This window comes from Eptesicus fuscus, chromosome 8 (genome assembly GCF_027574615.1).
Source record: "Eptesicus fuscus isolate TK198812 chromosome 8, DD_ASM_mEF_20220401, whole genome shotgun sequence".
Classification (NCBI taxonomy): domain Eukaryota; kingdom Metazoa; phylum Chordata; class Mammalia; order Chiroptera; family Vespertilionidae; genus Eptesicus; species Eptesicus fuscus.
The window spans coordinates 16,209,366-16,227,895 of record NC_072480.1 but is presented as its reverse complement, the minus strand read 5'-3'; the positions used below and the strand labels follow the sequence as shown (position 1 = coordinate 16,227,895).

Here is an 18,530-nt window from a genome sequence, read left to right as displayed (position 1 = left end):
CACATAGAAACCATAAAAAGAACCAGTCAGAAATGAAGAATACATTACATGAAATCAACAGAAGATTATATAAAGCGGAAGATCTAATCGGGGATTTGAAAGACAAGGTAGCAGAAAACACCTTATCAGAACAGCAAAAAGAAAAAGAAAAAAGGCAGCAGTCGCCAACCAGTGGTCTGAGGACCGCTGGTGATCCGTGAGGTCCAAAAGGTTGGTGACTGCTGGTTTAAGGAACCTCTCAGACAACTTCAATCCTGAAAAGGTTCACATGATAGGTGTGCCAGAAAGAGAAGAGAATGCGCAAGGAATTGAAAACCTATTTGAAGAAATAATGACGGAAAACCTAATCTGGTGAAGGAAATAGACTCACAAGTCCAGGAAGTGCAGAATGGCGAACAAGATGACTCCAAACAGGCCCACGTTAAAACAAATCATAATTAAAATGCCAAAGGTTAAACACAAAGAGAATCTTAAAAGCATCAAGAGAAAGGTAGTTAGTTACATACAAGAGAGCTCCCATAAGACTGCCAGCTGATTTCTTGACAGAAACTCCAAGCCAGAAGGGATTGGCATGAAATTTTCAAATTGGTGAAAATTAATGACTTAGAGCCCAGATTACTCTACATAGCAAGGCTATTATTTACTAGGTGTACCAGTTAGTAATGTGGATTTTTTATTCAATAGTTACACATCCTATATAATAAAAGAGTTAATATGCAAATTGACCATCACTCCAACACAATATGGCCGCCCCCATGTGGCCACAAGATGGAAATCACAAGATGGCCAGCAGGGGAGGGCAGTTGTGGGCGATCAGGCCATCAGGGGAGGGCAGTTGGGCGGGACCAGGCCTGCAAGGGAGGGCAGTTGTGGGCGATCAGGCCTGCAGGGTAGGGCAGATAGGGGTGACCGGGCTGGCAGAGGAGGGCAGTTGGGGGGGACCAGGCCTGCAGGGGAGGACAGTTAGGGGCAACCAGGCTGGCAAGGGAGGGAAGTGAGGGGTGTCTGGGCCAACAGGGGAGGGAAGTTGGGGGTGGCCAGGCCTGCAGGGGAGGACAGGGGCGACAAGGCTGGCAGGGGAGGACAGTTAGGGGAGTCCAGTCCAGAAAGAGAGGGCAGTTAGGGGTGACCAGGCTGGCAGGGGAGGGCAGTTAGGGGCAATCGGGCCGTCCGGGGTGCAGTTAGGCATTGATCAGGCTGGCAGGGGAGTGGTTAGGGGGTGAACAGTCAGGCAGGCAGGCAAGCGTTTGGGAGCCATAAGTCCTGTATTGTGAGAAGGCAGTCAGACATCGCTCGAAGGCTCCCAGATAGAGAGGGTGCAGGCTGGGGTGAGGGACACACACCCCCGTGCATGAATTTCGTGCACCAGGCCTCTAGTCCTATATAATAAGGACAGAATATGCAAATTGACCGTAACTCCATGACAAAGGTGGCGGTGCCCACAGCCAATAAGGAGGGAATATGCAAATTGACGCGACCAGGCAAGAGGCAGAAGGTGGCTCCAGGCCGGAGCAAAGGCGGTGCTGGCAGCCAGGGGAAAGAAGGCCTATTCTTGCACGAATATTTGTGCATTAGGCCTCTAGTATGTTGATATATATGCGATTTGATATGCATGCTATTTTGTTGTATTGACAGCAAGCTTAAAAACTTCATATGTCAAATTTGCTGAAGGTGTTGACATAGATATTTTTACACTTAAAAATGTTGAATTTCGTGCCAAAAAAAGAGCATTTGCATTAAGTTTTAATGCATTATTTTGAAGAAAAGTGCTGCTGAATACTTTGGGAAGCTTATGGTGAACATGCTCCACCTCGGGACACTTGTGAACACTGGTTTTAATGCTTTAAAAGTGATGATTTCGATGTGAAAGACAACATCCAGGTCAACTGAAAAAGTTTGAAGACCAACAATTACAAGCATTACTGGATGGATGAAGATGCGTATCAAACTCAAAAACAACTTGCAGAAAGATTAAAAATTGCTCAGCAAACAATTTTCGATCGTTTACAAGCAATGGGAAAGATTTTAAAGGAAGGAAAATGGGTGCCACATCAACTGAACGAAAGACAAATGGAAAACCGAAAAGTCATCAGTAAAATGTTGCTTCAACAGCACGAAAGAAAGTCTTTTTTGCATCGAACTATGACTGGCAATGAAAAGTGGATTTATTTTGAGAATCCCAAATACACAAAATCTTGGGTTGATCCAAGTCAACCATCAACATTGACGGTAAGGCCAAATTGCTTCGGAAAGAAGTCAGTGCTCTGCATTTGGTGGGATCATGAAGGTGTGGTGTATTATGAGGTTATAAAACCGGGTGAAACTGTTAATACTGATCGCTACTGATAACAAATAATCAATTTGAACAATGCTTTGATCGTGAAACGACCAGAATGTGCCAGAAGACACGGCAAAGTAATTTTGCTTCATGATGACTCACCATCACACACTTCAAAACCAGTTAAAGACATGTTAAAAGATCTTGCCTGTGAAGTATTATCCCACCCACTGTATTCACCAGACCTTGCTCCTTCAGATTACCACTTGTTCTGATCAATGGCACATGCACTTTCTGAGCAGCACTTCAAAATGTAAAAAGAAGTTGAAAATTGGGTCTCTGAATGGTTTGCCTCAAAACAAGAAAAGTGCTATTGGGACGGTATCCACAAATTACCTGAAAGATGGGGAAATGTGTAGCTAGGGATGGAGATTACTTTGAATAAAGCATTTTTTTAAAAATATATTTTATTGATTTTTTACAGAGAGGAAGAGAGAGGGATAGAGAGTTAGAAACATTGATGAGAGAGAAACATCAATCAGCTGCCTCTTGCACACCCCCCACTGGGGATGTGCCCGCAACCAAGGTACATGCCCTTGACCGGAATCGAACCTGGGACCCTTGAGTCCGCAGGCCAACGCCCTATCCACTGAGCCAAACCGGTTTTGGCTGAATAAAGCACTTTTGATGTTTCTCTTGAAATTATCGTGTTTTCTTTTATTACAAAATCCACATTATTAACCAGTACACCTAGTAGAATCAGAGGAGTTATTAGGAGTTTTCCAGACCAGCAAAAGCTAAAGGAGTTCATCACCACTAAAGCAGTATTGCAAGAAATGTTAAAGTCTCTTTAAGAAGGGAAAAATAAAGATAAAAAATATGAATATTAAAAAGGCAGTTACCATATACCTATGAGTTAAATGCTTCAATCAAAAGATTAGGTGGCTGAATGGATGAGAATACAAGACCCATAGAAATGATGCCTCAAAGAAACCGGCTTTAGATCCATATATATGTGTGTGTGTGTGTGTGTGTGTGTGTGTGTGTGTGTGTGTGTGTGTATGCATATATAATGTAAATGCGTAGAAACAGATATTTAATGCAAGTGGAAATGGGGAAAATACCTGTAGTAACAATATGTACATCAGATAAAATATGTGACAAACGACATTATGTAACAGTAAAGGGATCAGTTCATCAAGAGGCTATAACTGTTGTGAACAGTAATGCACCCAATGCAGGAACACCTAAATATATAAAGCAAATATTGAGGGACATAAAGGGAGAGATTGATAGTAATACAGTCATAGTATGAGACTTTAACAGCTCATTTATACCTATGGGTAGATCATCCAGACAGAAAGTCAACAAAGAAACAGTGACCATGTATGATACATTATAACAGACTGATTTAATTGGTATTTTTAGAACATTTCACCCCAAAGCAGCAGAGTATACATTCTTTTCAAGCACATATGGAACATTTTCCAGGATAGACCATGTTAAGCCACAAAACAAGTCTTAATAAATTTGAGGAGATTGAAATTATACCAAGTTTCTTCAGTCACAATGGTATGAAATGAAATCAGTAGCAAAAAAGAATACAGAAAAACACAAACACATGGAGGCTAAATAACATGTATTAAACAATGAATGGGTTAACAACAAGATCAAGGAAGAAATAACAAATGAAAATAAAAGCACAACAACTCAAAATCTATGGGACACAGCGAAAGCAGTTCTAAAAGGGAAATTCATAGCAATGCAGGCCTAACTTAAGAAATAACAAAATTCTTAGTCTAACTGTACACCTAAAGTAACTAGAAAAAGAACAACAAACAAAGCCTAAAGGAAGGAAGGAAATAATAAAGATCATAGTCTGAAATAGAGTCTCAAAAGCAAAACAAAAGATCAATGAAACCAAGAGCTGGTTCTTTGAAAAGGTAAACAAAACTGGTAAACCTTTAACTCGACTCTTCAAGAAAAAAAAGAGGACCTAAAGCTGATACCACTGAAATACAAAGGATTATTAGAAAATACTACAAGTATATGACAATAAGTTGGACAAACTGGAAGAAATGGATACATTTTTAGAAATACAATCTTTTGAGACTGAATCCAGTCAAAACAATATATGAACAGACCAATAATTACCAACAAAATTGTATCACTAATATGAAGATATATACATCCTTAAGTTCATTGTAATATTATTTATTATTTACTAGAGACCCGGTGCATGAAAATTCATGCACTGGGGTGGGGGTGTCCCTCAGCCTGGCCTGCCCCCTCTCACAGTCCAGGAGCCCTCAGGGGCAGGAGGCAACCCAGTGATCAGGGAAGGTGACATCCCATCACACCTCTGCTGCTGCCACTGCCGGCAGCGCAAGCCTTGGCCGGCCCTGGTTACCTGAGCCTTGGACGGCCCTGGGTGGCTGGGGGGCTGAGGGAACTGAGGGACTCCAGAGGCAGGTGCGGGGAGCAGCCAGACTCATTTGGGGACCGGCCTGGCTGTGCTGCACACCTGCTGCCCTGGCGGGGCTGAGGGGACTTGGCGCCACCATTTTGTGGCTGTGGGTGCCACCATCTTTGAGGGCATGGCAGTCAATTAGCATATTCCCTCTTTATTGGCTGTGGGTGCCGCCATCTTTGTGATGGTGTGATGGTAAGTTAGCATATTCCCTCTTTATTAGATAGGATACCCAAGCTATTGTAATTTGAAGCCATCTATAGAGTGTACTGGTTCTGGCGCCTCCTCGGAGGTACAGGTCAAGGTCAGCCACCGCCTATGCCCTACCTGGGGACACCTGTCACGAGTGATCTGCAGATGGCTGTTACTTGTGCTGTGAATGGCCCAGAAGAGACCAAGCTATGAACCAAGCTTGTCTACGACTAATGCTGGGCCTGGTGCCAATCAGCAAGAAGTACGGAATACACAGAAGCCAGATGCTGCTTATTTGATCGATTTTAGTAAAGTCGGAAGAATGAGCTAAGACAGACGATTTGTATGGAATAGCCATGGAAACAGCTTAAGTGGGCCTTCAAGTTGGGTGGGGAAGAATTTCCAGGAATCACCCAAGGGGCCTAACAGTGTTAGCCTTGTTGATGGAGACTCAGATCTGGTGCCCGCCTGCTGCCTCTGTGGGCAGGGCTCAGCAAAGGAACCATGGCCTCTGCCAGCACTCGTGTCTGGGAGTAAGTTGCCCAGCCCTTGCCTTGATGCCAAACAATTCAGTTTCTACCTTTATGTCCCTGGCGCCTTTTGAGCTGCTGTCCTGGTGCTAGAGCTAAGTGTGATTCAGTCCAAGTAAGTCAACGGGCCCTTTAAGAGGAATTCTTGGGACTCCAGTAGCCCTTAGTTAAACTTAGCCACCGTGTCCTTTGGCTTTTACAGCCAGAAATTAGGGGGACTTCTCTTTCTGGTACTGGAACCCTTGGTTGGGGAGCCTGCTGTCGGGCTGGGACCCCTTGCTCCTCAGCTGAGACCTCCAACAATCAAAATATCCTTCCTGATTTTTAGCCGCATCTCCTACCAGTCTTGATGTGACTTCCTTTTTATATCCATAGTTATAGGACTTGATTTCAGGTGGCTATGAGTGATATTTTTCTGTAATTTAGTTGTAATGTAATATAGTTGTGGGAGGTTCCAAATATTCCTTTTACCTATGCCACCATCTTGACCAAGCCTACTGTTTTCTAAATTACCTGCATTGAGTGTCTCAATATATCAAGTCGATAAGGTTCATTAGTTATACCTATACTAGAGGCCTGATACATGAAATTTGTGCACTTGCGGGGGTGTGGGGGTCCCTCAGCCCAGCCTGCACCCTCTTGCAGTCTGTGAGCCCCCCCAAGAGGCTGCCGCCACCACTGCTGCACTCACCAGCCGTGAGCCCGGCTTCTGGCTGAGCAGCGCTTCCCCTGTGGGAGCCCACTGACCACCAGGGGGCAGCTCCTGCATTGAGCGTCTTCTCTCTGGTGGTCAGTGTATGTCATAGCAACCAGCCATTCTGCCGTTCAGTCAATTTGCATATTAGCCTTTTATTATATAGGATGGTCTCGTTATTGTCACCTTTAAGGACAGACATAAATTATTGTTTTTAAAATCATTTTATAGGAATCACAACAATCAAATAGAAAGTAATTAAGGTTAAAAGAGGTTTTAAAAGACATGAAAGCCAATATTAATGTGTGCATTTAGTATGAATTTTGATTCAAACAAATCTAAAAAAATAATGAGAATTTGAAATTTGAACACAGCATATTTGATGAATTAAGGAATTACTAACTCTTACGTTTTGGTAATTTTGGGGGGTTATTTTTTTCCTTGCTAACATTTTGTTATTATGCCTTACATTTTTAATAGTCTACAATGTTTATATTTACACTCTGGATCTTTAATGACATTATCATGGTTATGTCGCTTTTGTGTGTGTGTGTGTGTGTGTGTGTGTGTGTGTGTGTGTGTGTGTGTTTTCTCATCTGAGGATATGTTTTCATTGATTTTTTTTTTTTTTTTTTTAGAGAGAGAGAAAGGGAGAGAAATATAGATGTGTGAGAGAAACATCAATAGGTTGCCTTTTGTACATCCCCAACCAGGGTATCAAACCCACAACCTAGTTATGTGTCTTGACTGGGAATCAAACCCACAACCTTTTGGTGTATGGGACAACGTTCCACTTGGCCAGGGCTTTGGTTATGTTTTCAATATAGAGTCCATATCTTTCAGAGATACATTCTGAAACATTTGCAGATGAAATGATATTTTATATATGAAAATAATACAAGATAGGAATAAGTGGGTGATAGTGTAGTTGAAACTACATGGGCTATGAGTTGAAATGGTAGAAGCTGGGTGATAACAAGAGAGTTCATTTTACTATTTTGGTTATTTTAGTGTATGTTTGAAATTTTGTAGAAATTAAAAAAAAGATATATTAAAGATTAAATTGTATTTTTGAAGCATGATCTAAAAATCTAACTACCACTTATTACATTTTTCTATAGGAAAATATTTTCCAAGTATGTCTGACTTCTAAATGCAATTTTGGAGGACAGCCTATTTCCAAGTTGAGGACTGCCTCTATTTTTAATTTCAAATACTTTTAGGTGCAGTTTTTTTTTGTACGCAATCTTGTATCAGTGTTCCTTTTATATTCCCAAAGACCAAAGAATTTAAATATTGAGAGAAAGAACAAGAAGAAGCCTGAATTAATCGTAAGTCTTTTTAATGATTGAGTTGTCTTATATTTTTTCTATTTGATACCAGTCCTTTAAAATCATTGATAGCACTATCTCTCCTTACTGTCATTTTCCTGTCTTACTTTCTATACAAGTAGCATTTTTTAATACATTTTTTAAATGCACAGTTGTCCTTTTACAACTTAATGAAAGTTTACATTAAGATGTGAAAATTTAGGTGAACCAAAATAATGCATTTAATTAATTGCATATATTTTTAACAGTTATTTTTCTGGAGTACAATGAATATCAAACAGGATTATTGCAAGAATTAATTAGTTTTAGGAAAAATATAAAATAATCTATGTTTTATTAAAATCTATGAAATATTTTTTAGGTTTCTAATGAGGATGATTTTGTAGATTGATTCCTATGACTTTCATCATAGGAAATTCCACTACAGGTGATTTAATGTGCCCCTTTTTAAAACCTAATGTAGTCAAATTTAGAAGTTAAAAAAATCCAAAGGTTGAAAAAATGAAATACAAGTTTAAATTGGAAAAATGCATTTTAGGATATTAGTTTGTAAGGTGAACTAGTCATATGGATAAGGTTCAAATTCAAGCAAAATTTATTGAAATTTTCTGAAAACATATTTAGCTGGTTGATAAGCCAAATGTGACTCTGTCATTGCCTAGGACTCTTCAATACTGACCGCTTTTAAATAAAAATTTTGAATGAAAGTGTTATAACCATATCCACATTACCAAAAAATACTGGGAAATAAAATTACTGTAATTCCATCATACTAATATGATATCTTCTATGATATTAATGTTTTTACCTAATGCTTTTTCATATGTAGATTTTTAAGTACTTCTTAATTCTAGATTTATCTGTGATACTATATATACTATATACTAGATTTAACTGTGATAACTCTTTAATTTTTAGTTTTGTTGATTTAGACAAATCAAGAGAACAGAAAAATACATTGGATTTCTCAGTCTAAATGTATATATTTTTACTATGGTTCTCAATTATGCTATGGCTGTAATACAAGTAGGATCTTGCTTTATGTTTTTCCATACACTTTTAAAGAAGTAGAGCTGAAGTTTCAAGCCTCAGGCCATGCTTATTGTCATGAGTTTGCTACCTTGGACTCTAGGTCTAGGCTATTGTTGTTATAACAGCAGTATTCTTAGAATAGAACAAATTCATGTAGAATAGATGGATATGAATGAGGAGGTTAAGGAAGAAAAACTGGCAGAATATATGAGTAACAAAGCTAGTAAGATTCAGAATTACAGCAGTGACGAGTGAGAAAACAAATTTTTCTAAATCTGTTAGTTATAAACTGTCTTTATGTGTTGAAGCCTTAACCCCCAATGTACTCATATTTGGAGGTAGGGTGGAGCCCTCCTGAAGGATTAGCGTTTTTATTAGAAGAGTTGAAGAGACCCAAAACTAACTTTATCTTGCCTTGTGAAGATACAGCAAGAAGGTAGCCATCTACAGGTCAAGATGAGAGCCCTCAGGAAGAACCTGATAATGTTGGCACATAGACCATGGGATCCCCAGCCTAAAGAACTCTGAGAAATAAATGCCTATTGCTTAAGCCACCCAGTCTATGGTATTTGTTCCAGCAGCTGGAGCTAAGATAGTAATTGGTACCAATAAGTGGAGTGCTGCTATAAAAACAATATCCACAAATGTGGAAGTGGCTTTGGAACTGGGTAGTGGGTATAGGCTGGAAAAGTTTTGAAGTACATTCTAGAAAAAGCCAAGATTGCTCTTAAGAGGTTAGATGGGACCTGCCCTCCCATGCCAGATACTCGCGCTTCAATCGCTGGCCAGACCTAGGGACCATACCTGTGCATGAATTTTGTGCACCAGACCTCTAGTCATAATAATAAAAGGCTAATATGCAAATGGTCATCACATCGTGATGTGTAACGACTGATCAGCAGGGACCAAAGACAGTGTGGCGCCTGGCGGGGTGAGGGACCTCAGGCTGCGCCCCCCCCCCCCCCGCCCAGCGGGGCTTGATGGTGGACCTCAGGCCGTGCCCCCCGCCCTGGCGCCGGGTCAGGGAACCTGAGGCTGCGCCCCCTGCCCGGCAGGGCTTGACAGGGGTGGGGCCTGCTGGGTCTGGATCTCACCCAATGGTCTCGTGCGATTTTGAAGTGTGCATGGGTGGGCAGGGACTTGACTCTGGGTTCCATGGCATGCCCCAGACTCTGACAGGAGGGATATTTTTATATACATTTTACTAATTTTCTTTCATCTCTGACACTTCTATTAAAGAGAAAGGGCAAATAGCAATATTAAAATATTTCCTCTAATTAATTCCCTTTTAATGTGCACAAATTTCGTGCACCGGCCCACTAGTATAGCTATAAACAATGAAATGCTAGAGCCATCTTGTAATTGTATACAAAAGTTGGTTGTTAAAAATTCACGGATTTTCAGGTCAATATTAAATTGTGATAGCTTGAAGTGAGACATAGAGGAGTATTTATTTCATGGAAATTAGCAAGTTCAAGAAATCACTCTTTCTCCCTTTTTTATATCAAAATATATTATTTTAAAAAGTAAAAATAGATGCATAACTTAAAATAAGTGGGTGTGTGTCGTCACAAGAAAAGAATGTAGGAAGTGAGTAGTAACACAATTAGAAGAAATTGATTGAAAGAAGGTAACAGTGTTCTCTGTGTAAGAATTCAGGAATTTTTGGGTCCCTAAATGCGACATTTCAGTTACATGACTGAAGTTTCCAATTTGCAAGCTGAAATAAAATCAACTATTTTGCCTATAGTATGATGAATATGGCCATACAAGAAATCAATCCATAAATGAAACCATTTTTAAGAGAAACTTTAGATGGATTATTGCTTTACAAAAAATGAAATGAGATAACACTTCACTAGAATGATAATATTGAAACATAGCATATGACTTCAGTTGCAATCTGTAATAGCAGTGTTTTTGGAATTAATTGGTTCAGGATAAATTTTTATTTGTAAAGCTTGTATTGTAGTCTTACTACCTCTTGAAACCAAACTATGGTTTTAATTTCAGGATTACTTTCTAAAATTTAAGTAATGTGATTTGCAGTTTTAGTAAAACATATTAAAATTATAAATATAATAAAATTACAAAATAAAAATTACTCAATGGTTATTTTTAAAAATTTACTAATTTACAGAAAATGAAGTACTTACAAACTTTTAACTCTGGTTAATCCTGAGTAGTTAGCGTCCCTAAAATGTTTCTTCTTAAACTAAATGCAAGAGTGAAAATAATAAATTGACTCATTCCCAGTTTAACATTCTTTTGTATATGCCATGGAGTAAAATTATTTGACATGATTTAAAGTATTCAGTAATTTTATTGAACTTTAGGAAATATACCAATACAGATTAAGCCAGAAGTTAGATTTGTGGACCCCCTTCTCTACACACACACACACACACACACACACACACATACATACACACACACACACACATACACACACACACACACACAGTAGGCAATATTTATATAAGTATATATCTGTTATGTTTACATTGTACGCATTTTATGAGAATGTTTTATATTATGGATTTACATATCAAATCATGAAGTAGACACCTGTACTGAATATTTTTAAAAATCTTATAACAGTTTTTATGTATCTCCTTAGAAAATTGTCCTTAGATTAATCAACTTGTATGAGAGTTTCTGCAAAGACTCAAGATTTTAAATAAATAAAGCATTTTCTATGAACAACTATATGCCAACAAATTGGATAACCTGGGCGAAATGGACAATTTCCTAGAAACTTCCCAAATTCAATCAGGAAGAATCAGAAAACCTGACTACACCTATTAAAACTAATGAAGCAGTAATAAAAAAACTTCCTGCTACAAATGGCTTCACAGGTGAATTTTACCAAATATTCAAAGAAGAACTAACACCTATCCTTTTCAAACTGTTCCAAAAATTTTCAAGAGGAAGGAAGACTTCTAAACTCTTTTTACAAGGCCAGCATTATCCTAATTCCAAAACCACATAAAGACACTACACAGAAAGAAAATTATAAGCCAGTATCCCTGATGAACAAAATATTAGTAAGTAGGAACCAGCAATCTATACTAATAAAAGCCTAGGTGGTTCTCACGCCCTTGCATGTGACATTGTCACAAGATGGCCGCCACAAAGATGGCCACCACAAGATGGCCACGCGCACAGCGGAGGTGGGGCCTGGCAGCCGCTCTGCGTGGTGAGCCCTGGGGGTTCCTTGGGGGCGATCAGGCCTGCAGGGGAGGGCAGTTGTGGGCGATCAGGCCTGCAGGGGAGGGCAGTTGGGGGCGATCGGGCTGGCAGGGGAAGGCAGTTGGGGGTGATCAGGCTGGCAGGGGAGGGCAGTTGCAGGCGATTGGGCTGGCAGGGGAGCGCAGTTGGGGGTGATCGGGCCGGCAGGGCAGGGCACTTGGGGGTGATCAGGCCGGCAAGGGAGTAGTTAGGTGTCAATCAGACCAGCAGGGGAGTGGTTAGGGGGCAATCAGGCTGGCATGCAGAAGCGGTTAGGGGCAGGCAGGCAGGCTAGCAGTTAGGAGCCAGCAGTCCTGGATTGTGAGAGGGTTGTCGGTTTAGGCCCACAGGGATCGAGCCTAAACTGGCAGTCGAACATCCCCCGAGGGGGTCCCAGGTTTGAGAGGGTGCAGGCCGGGCTGAGGGACACCCTCCCCCCACCCCCCGCCCCATGCATGAATTTCGTGCACTGGGCTCCTAGTATATTATAAAAAGCATACACCATGACCAACTAGGATTTATTTTGGGGATGCAAAGTTGGTACAGTATTCATGAATTAATAAATGTGATAGACTACATAAAATAAAGGATAAAAGTCACATTAATATGTCAATAGGTGCAGAAAAAGCATTTGACAGAATCCAGGACCCATTTTTGGTAAAAAAAAAAAAACTCTCACTAAGATGGGAATAGAGGGGTCATACCTCAACATAATAAAGTCCTACATATGAAAAACCTACAGCCAACATCATAATGGTCAAAAACTAAAAGCATTTCCCTTAAGATGAGGAACAAAATAGGGATGTCCCCTTTCACTTCTCATTCAACATAATACTTAAAGTACTAGCCACAGTAATCAGACCAGAAGAAAAAATAAAAGGCATCCAAATTGGAAAGGAGGAAGTAAAGCTATCATTATTTGCAGATGGCATGATATTGTATATAGAAAAACCTAAAGACTCTATCAAAAAGTAATTAATAAATGAATTTGGCAAACTAGCAGAAAACAAAATTAACATCCAAAAATTGATGGCATTTTTACATACTAATAATGAAGTCTCAGAAAGAGAAACAAATAAAAAACAACAACAGCAATCCCATTGCCTTGGCTGGTGTCACTCAGTGGTAGGCCCTCAAGCAAAGGGTCACAGGGTTGATTCCTAGTCAAGGGTATGTACCTGGGTTCCATGCTCAATTCCCAGCCACAGTGGGGATATGTATGAGGCAACCACATGTCTCTCACATGAATGTGCTTTTCTCTCCCCCACTCCTTCTCTCTATACCATTCTTTCTAGAAAATCAGTGGAAAAAATATCCTGGGGTGAGGATTAACAACAGAATCCCACTTACCATTGTAATAAACAAAATAAGTTTATACCTAATAAACTTAACCCAGGAGGACAAAGACCTGTACTCAGAAAACTACAAGACACTGAAAAAAGAAATAGAGAAGATACAAATATTATCTTCTGACGACACATAAATATGAACTGGAAGCATAAACCATGTTTATGGATTGGAAGAATTAACATCATTAAAATGTTCACACAACCCAAAACAATCCATAGATTCAGTGTAACCTCTGTTAAAATACCAATGGCATATTTCACAGGTCTTGAACAAATACTCCCAGAATTTATATGGAACAAAAAAATGAATAACTCCAGCAGCCACAGCAAGCTTGAAAAAGAAGAACGAAGTTGGAGGAATCATAATACCAGATATTATGACAGCCCACTTGCCCATTGGTAGATGAGCAGATGAAAAAGCTTTGATACATTTACATAGAGGGATGCTATGCAGCTGTAAAAAGAAGAAACTCTTACCCTTTGCCACACATGGAGGGACCTGGAGAGTATTATATTAAGTGAAATAAGTTATACTGCAAAGCCACTGTAATCAAAACAGCCTGGTACTGGCATATTGATCAATGGAACAGAACAGAGAACCCAGAAATGTATCCACCTCGTTACGCTCAATTAATATTTGACAAAGGAGGCAAGAGCATACAATAGAGTCAATTCAGTCTCTTTAATAAATGGTGTTTGGAAAATTGGATGGATACATTCAAAAAAATGAAACTAGACCACCAACTTAAACCATGTATAAGAATAATCTCAAAATGAATTTTAAAAAAACACCTTGATGATACCATAAAAATCCTAGAAGAAACCATAGGCAGCAAAATCTCAGACATCTCTCATAGCAATATATTTGCCCATACATCTCCTAGGGCAAGGGAAACAAAAGCGAAAATAAACAAGTGAGACTATATCAAAATAAAAAGTTTCTGCACAGCAAAAGAAACCATCAACAAAATGAAAAAGGAGCCCACTGTATGGGAGAACTTATTTGCCAATGATACATCTGACAAAGGGTTAGCTTCCAAAATATATAAGGAACTCATACAACTTAACAAAAGGCAAACAGTCCAATTTAAAAATGGGCAAAGGACTTAACTAGACACTTCTCCAAAGTGGACATACAGAGGCCAAGAGACATAAAAAAATGTTTAATGTCAATAATCATCAGAGAGGTGCAAATTAAAATGACAATGAGATATCACATCACACCTGATAAAATGGCTACCATCCACAAATCAACAAATGACAATTGCTAGTGAGGATGTGGAGAAAAGGGAATTCTAGTATACATTGTTAGTGGGAATGCAGACTGGTGCAGCCTTTATGGAAAACCCATATGAAGTTTCCTCAAATTAAATATGGAACTGCCATTTGACCCAGTGATCTCACTTCTAGGAATATATCCTAAGAAACACGAAACACTAATTAGAAAGAATATATGCACCCTGATGTTCATAAGCAGCACAATTTATAATACCTGCGATCTGGAAACAGCCCACTTGCCCATTGGTAGATGAGTGGATGAAAAAGCTTTGATACATTTACATAGAGGGATGCTATGCAGCTGTAAAAAGAAGAAACTCTTACCCTTTGCCACACATGGAGGGACCTGGAGAGTATTATATTAAGTGAAATAATCTAGTCAGAGCAAGACAAGTGTCACATGATCTTACCGTACTTTCCAGCGTATAAGACGACTGGGCGTATAAGATTTTCCTGGGTTAAAAAGTCGTTTTATACGCCGGAAAATACGGTATATTGGACTATATTGATGGGATTAGATATAATGGATTAGATATATTGGACTACCGTATTTTCCGGCGTATAAGACGACTTTTTAACCTAGGAAAATCTTACACGCCCAGTCGTCTTATACACCAGAAAACACGGTATATGTGGAATATAATGAATAAAATGACAAAATAGGACCAGAGGTATGGGTGCATGGAACAGATTGGCAGATCTCAGAAGGGAGGTGGTTGGGGGACTGGAAGAAATCAACCAAAGAACATATATGCATAACCAATGGACACAGACAATAATGTGAAGGCCTGGGGTGGGATGGGGGAAGGAAGTAGGGGATTAAAGATGTGGGGAAATAGGGACATCCATAATACTATAAACCATTTTTAAAAAGTTAACCCTTTGCACTCGCTTGCTTTTTTCTCGATTCCTTTATTCTAATGCTAACCGTGTCGAGTCACACTCGACATCCGAGTGCAAAAGGTTAAACATTTTGACATTACTGAATTGTAGAATGCTGCAAGCATCCAAAAATGTTTGTTATTTTGCCTTTCAGTATAGATTCAATAACATTTATGATTGAGCTCAATTGTGTTCATTCTAACATTGGCTGATGTTTTATTGGCTGACATATGTGATAACCTAATATTGCATATGTCAGGTCCTCTACTTTTTATACAAGTGACATTCTGTTTAAGGATTTCTAAATGTATGTGCTTTTATCACTGAAATGATTTGGTTTATAGTAAAGTAGGTGTCACTTAGAAAAGAAAAATAAAACCAGAATGATAGAAGTCCAGTGTCAGAACATAAAAGTTAGGACTTGAAGGGTCTTATTCTAATCCTGGGCAAATTTTTCTGCCATTTTGCTCTGTCTGAGGAATCAGTGAAAAATCTTAATTCCTATGTAGTTTCTAAAGACTGATAGAAAGATGATGAGGGATTGGGTTTTCATAATCATCATCTTTCCTCGTTAAAAAAAAAAAAAGTGGTAGAATTGCTTCACTCAGTCATTGCATTTAGTGCTTATCCCAGTGTTTAGCTAAAGTGGTGGTAGTTGAATTAAATAAATATTGCATAGAGATGAAAGGGATAGAGAAACAGATTTTAAATAGAAGTTGCTGATATATTGGCTTTATTAGATTTTAGTTTATTGTCTACAATGACAGACAGTTGGTTAAATTGTAAGAAATGTATTTCCTTAAATGGTCTGTTGACTAAAAAGTAGTCAACAGAATATTGTAAGATTTCCTTTGACAAGACTATCTCTTTAGGTTAAAGAATAAGACAAATCTTGAGGCTCTCTCTGAAGCATAACCATACCTTTCTTCCCCTCAGGTGTGCATCTTTACTTTTCTCTCCTATACTCTAAGGTTCCTCAAGAAACTTGCAGCCAGGAGAGCAGCTGGCAGCAGCAGTTCATCCTGGGATTACTACCCCAAACCTGTCTCCCAGACCCCCTTTATCTGACTTTTCATTGAGTTAACAGCAACCTGCTATGGCTCACTTTTTCCCATAACATTTCTAGAGAACCAAAATCAGAGCACCACCTAGGCACTCTCCTGTTGCTTTTTCTATCCTAATACCTTCTTTGGTTTCACTGTCCCCAGGTTTAATAAACATACCCTCAAAATAAATATATAACCTAAGAAAACAAATCTTGGATATATCATATTTTAACACTAGAAGCCTGGTGCATGAAAATTCATGCACTGGAGAGGGGGTCCCACAGCCCAGCCTGCCCCCTCTCATAGTCTGGGAGCCCTCAGGGACGGGAGGCAACCCGGTGATCAGGGGAAGTTGACTCCCCATCACACCTCTGCTGCTGCCACTGCCGGTAGCGCAAGCCTCGGCCGGCCCTGGTTACCTGAGCCTCGGCCGGCCCTACACGGCTGGGAAGCTGCCATCCGAGGCTTGCCTGTGCCTCGGGCCGGCCCTGGGGGGCTGGGGGGCTGAGGGGACCGGGGACTCAGGAGGCAGGCGCATGGAGCGGGGGTGGGCCCGGCCTTTCTGTGCCTGCTGCTCCAGCAGGTCTGAGGAGACTGGGCGCTGCCATCTTGTGGCTGTGGGCACTGCCATCTTTGAGGGTGTGGCAGTCAATTAGCATATTCCCTCCTTATTGGCTGTGGGTGCCGCCATCTTTGAGGGCGGGGCAGTCAATTAGCATTTCCCCTCCTATTGGCTGTGGGTGCTGCCATCTTTGTGACAGCGTGAGGGTCAATTAGCATATCCCCTCTTTATTAGATAGGATATTTTAAGGAAATATACATATGCTATATATTTTTGTTTTTCAGAGTTGCAGAGTTATCCGGTATATTAATGTCTTATTGATAATGGCAGAACATCCACCACTGCTGGATACATCTCAGATTTTAACTAGTGATATTTCTCTTCTGTCTGCTCCTATTGTAAGTGCAGATGGAACACAACAGGTAAGGAAAACAAATGTTTATTTCCTTATGTCTAGTACACATGTATTTCTTTCAGAAGAATGCAAAATTTTAAACAGAATAAATATCACCTTAGCGGGTTCCTGTTAATTCATGTTTTAAACTCCAGTTTAAAATGTTGTTTTGGTTTCATAAGACAATGAAATAATGAGACTGTTTTTGAAGTCACTTCTAAAATATCATAGTAATTCATGTTTAAATTTTGTGTGTGTATATAAAGTTGTTTTTGTTTTACTTTAGAAAAAAGTGGAGTTGTCTCTGAGTGTTTTTTAACTAAGTTTAACCTTGTACCTTCATGATTATTATAAACTAGAGGCCCGTTGCACGATATTCGTGCAAGAATAGGCCCCTGGCTTCACTCCCAGCCGCCCAGGAGCCAGCAAGTCCACGCTCCCCACCCCAGCCACCCGGGAGCCAGCAAGTCCCAGCTCCCCGGCCACCCAGGAGCCGGCAAGTCCCCGCTCCCCAGCTGCCCGGGAGCTGGCAAGTCCCCACTCCCTGGCCGCCTGGGAGATGGCAAGTCCCCACTCCCCAGCCACCTGGGAGCCCGGAGCCGGCAAGTCCCTGCTCCCCGGCCGCCCAGGAGCCAGCAAGTCCTCGCTCCCAGGCCACCCAGGAGCCAGCAAGTCCTCGCTTCTGTCTGGAGCACCACTCCAGTAGCTTCCTCCGCTGCCCCACTTCCCCTCATAGCAGGCTTCACACCACTCTGCACCTGCATATGCAAATTAACCTCCATCTTTGTTGGGTTAATTTGCATACTCACTCTGATTGGCTGTGGGCGTAGCGGAGTGATGGTTAATTTGCATGTTTCTTTTTTATTAGATAAGATTATGACTTGAAATCATTGAAGTCATTATTTAATTACATAATTAAATGACTGCCTGTGATATATAATAATTAACTTTATCTTCTTTCTACTCCTATCCACACTCCCTCCTCCCAAAAGAAAATACACAGTTTTTGAAAAGCTGCTGTGTTTTTTCCCACCAACCCGTGGCTTTATAAGTGTAGTTCTGTAAAGGGATGGGAATGATGGGCTTATATTAAGTACCTCTTACTCACCCAACAATGTGCTTAGTTCTTACAGGAACCCTAGGTGTAGGGATTTTAATATTGTAAGTGAGGAAACAAAGACTAAGAACAGCAGAATAATAATGAGGAGAAGAAGGAACATTTTGAGTGCTCACTATGTAAAAAACATTATACTAAGACCTT

General features: G+C 40.2%; 1 protein-coding gene across 2 annotated transcripts in view; it reads left to right on the top strand.

Annotated features, from left to right (window-relative positions):
* The window catches only part of FNDC3A (fibronectin type III domain containing 3A), a 209,224-nt gene that overhangs the window by 15,746 nt on the left and 174,948 nt on the right, over positions 1-18,530 (top strand). For both annotated transcript variants that reach the window (XM_054719803.1, XM_054719802.1), the window contains exon 2: positions 17,160-17,297. In XM_054719803.1, the coding sequence (XP_054575778.1) occupies positions 17,199-17,297 (99 nt within the window). In that variant the 5' untranslated portion in view covers positions 17,160-17,198. The remainder of the gene's footprint in view (positions 1-17,159; positions 17,298-18,530) is intronic.